The sequence below is a fragment of the Sinocyclocheilus grahami genome, unplaced genomic scaffold, assembly GCF_001515645.1.
Source record: "Sinocyclocheilus grahami isolate Dianchi unplaced genomic scaffold, SAMN03320097.WGS_v1.1 scaffold7407.1, whole genome shotgun sequence".
Lineage (NCBI taxonomy): Eukaryota > Metazoa > Chordata > Actinopteri > Cypriniformes > Cyprinidae > Sinocyclocheilus > Sinocyclocheilus grahami.
In genome coordinates this window covers 20371-22879 of record NW_015511456.1, presented here as the reverse complement: position 1 = coordinate 22879, position 2509 = coordinate 20371, and the positions used below count along the sequence as shown (strand labels likewise).

General features: G+C 39.3%; 1 protein-coding gene across 1 annotated transcript in view; it reads right to left on the bottom strand.

Annotated features, from left to right (window-relative positions):
- Positions 1-2509, bottom strand: part of LOC107577833 (E3 ubiquitin-protein ligase SHPRH-like) — a 28935-nt gene that overhangs the window by 6368 nt on the left and 20058 nt on the right. Inside the window, exons 7-9 of the mRNA XM_016263865.1 lie at positions 1759-1934; positions 1226-1314; positions 1032-1136 (exon numbers count right to left, since the gene is read on the bottom strand). Of these exons, the coding sequence (XP_016119351.1) occupies positions 1032-1136; positions 1226-1314; positions 1759-1934 (370 nt within the window). The remainder of the gene's footprint in view (positions 1-1031; positions 1137-1225; positions 1315-1758; positions 1935-2509) is intronic.

Sequence of the window (2509 nt, the reverse complement as noted above, 5' to 3'; positions counted from 1 at the left end):
GACCATTACAAACACACCTCCTGATTCAGTGAACAAGCATCTTCTCGACACTGTCACCAAATGTAAGTGCCATTTGCCTCACATTTTTCAGTTTAAATCAATCCTGCAAGTACAAGGGACAGAAAACTACCTCTCTTGATCGCATTCTCGAAAGCAGCCGATTTCAACATCCAAGGATTTTATTTTTCTAATCCAAAGATGGCCTACTTTTAACCAGCAAGTATGAAAAAAGCTTGTAAAACTCCGAAAGGGGGAGAAGGAGGGAATTCGTCTCCTCTCTAAGCTGCGTTAACCTTTTGCTGGCTTTACAAGAAATAGTCTGGGGAGTCCTGAGAGAGGCTCTCAACGATACTCGTGGTCTCAAGTACAGATTTATGCCGTGCCAGAGTGAAGCTTGTCCTCTGGGTTTGCGGTAGCGCTGTTTGAGGCTGGCTGTAGGGCAGAATAAAAGGAGGACTATAAAGTACAACGCTGAATTATGGTCAGCCTATTCACCACGGCTGAAAACACAGTAATCATTTCCATATAAATCAGGATAATTTAGAGCCACATGGCTGTTTGTCCTCTCCTCCGAGCTCTGAAAGGACTAGCCAGCCAATTTGGAGGGAAACGAACAATGATGTGCATTTGCATATTGAAAAATAATTAAATAAATACAAGTATCCCTTAAAAGAATGTCTAACCCTCATGGTTGTCACTTATTACAATGCACATAATTATAGAGACGTATAATATTTTATTAGACATTTTTAGAAGGTTTGCTTATTCTATGAACAAAGCACGTGGTCACCATTCAACCTATGAAGGGATTGTAAAATAGGGAAATTTACTGTTTGTATTTTTAAGTTTAACAGCCAAAGAGGCCCGATTTGTAGTTTGCCTTAATGCAACAAGTGTTTACAACCTTTTTAAAAGTCTTTAATGTCCTGACACCAATTTGTAATCGGCTGAGGAGGTTCTCCAGTCCTCGTGATCGTCTGAAGCGGTTTTATGATAACACACAATGCCTTGAGGATGCTAATGAGGATTACCATAATGGTGCCGCAGTCTGTGAGGTTGGTCTTGATGCTGAAGACATAGTCGTTCCCAACCTCAACACCTCGACAATCAGGATCATTCAAGTGCAAATCCCAAACCTGAACAGAGATCAGTGAAAATGGTTTAAAACAAATTCAAGCATTGCAATTGATTGAATTATTTGTGAAGTTAAACGGCATGAACATACCGAAACAGGTGGCTCCTTGTTCAGAAAAAACACACTGGGAATGATAACTTGCATCTGATCTTTGGTGCAAATGACGGTCTCATTGAGTTCTAGATGAAAACAGTGAGAAAGAATGCTTAAATATTAATTTAGCATATAATAATATTTTAATATTGGATATATATTATTCATTTTGAAGTATTGCAATGGTACATGCTTTAGTGTTCAAAAGAAAATAAATATTAAAAATAAATACTATATAGCATTAGTTTTTAATCTCTCTCTCTCTCTCTATATATATATAAATTGAAATAACATAACATTTAAAAATTAGATATAAAATGTACATTAATTGCAGTGCAATGGCAGATTCTTTAGCATTATAAAAGATAAATAAAAATGCACGGAAGACATCAACGCATGTAAAAGCTTTTACTAAAATTGTACAAAAATTTGCCAAAATGTACATCCCAAATTCAAACTGGTTTATATGCATGTAACAATAAAATAATGCACTTGAATATTTCTCTTTGCATGTGTTTAATCAGACTTACCTTCTTCTTCAATCTGCACAGCAGAAGTTACTGTCCATATTGAGAGCAAAGACCATGTCAGTGCCAGTGTAGCAGGTGTCATCCTTAAAGCCTTTCTGGCTTCTTCTCTCCTGAAATTTAGTTCCGTCTTCGGCCCTTTCCACCAAAGCTTCTCGGTTATCACCTCGACTAGCTGTCAGAGCCAGACGTAGTGCTTGCGCTCTCTCCAGCCCTCCGAAACACAGCTCTAATGAAGTGGGAACCTCCAGTTGCTTTGGAACACCAGCTTGAATGATGTCCACACCAACAATGAGATTCCACACATGAATAGCACAAGTCGGGGGGAGTCCAAGGTTACACCAACCAACTAGATTTCAGGCAAAAGCAGAAAAAATTCTACTGACAACCCACTTAGCAGACAGCGCACTGTACATCTCAGTGCGTTGGTCGACAAGGAGTTTGTTTGTCATGCAAAGGGAATGGAGGTACAGGGGAGGTGTTTTGTTTTATCTCACTCTTTTGTCTGTATGGGGTTTTATAGGGCATGGCAAACGCTTTACTGTTTCGGGAACCCCAACGACTTGTTTGAAAAGAAATCCCGTCACACTGAGTCAAGGGCAGTTCACTGACACCTTAGCCATGGAGTTGATGTCTTTAAGACTGTTTGGACAGAGAGAGAGGGCAGTCTTTCAACCTTGTGAGGGAGATTTTCAGATGTTAGATGCCAAAATGTGAAACGATGGCACTGCAATCAATGCATTTTCAGGGGATA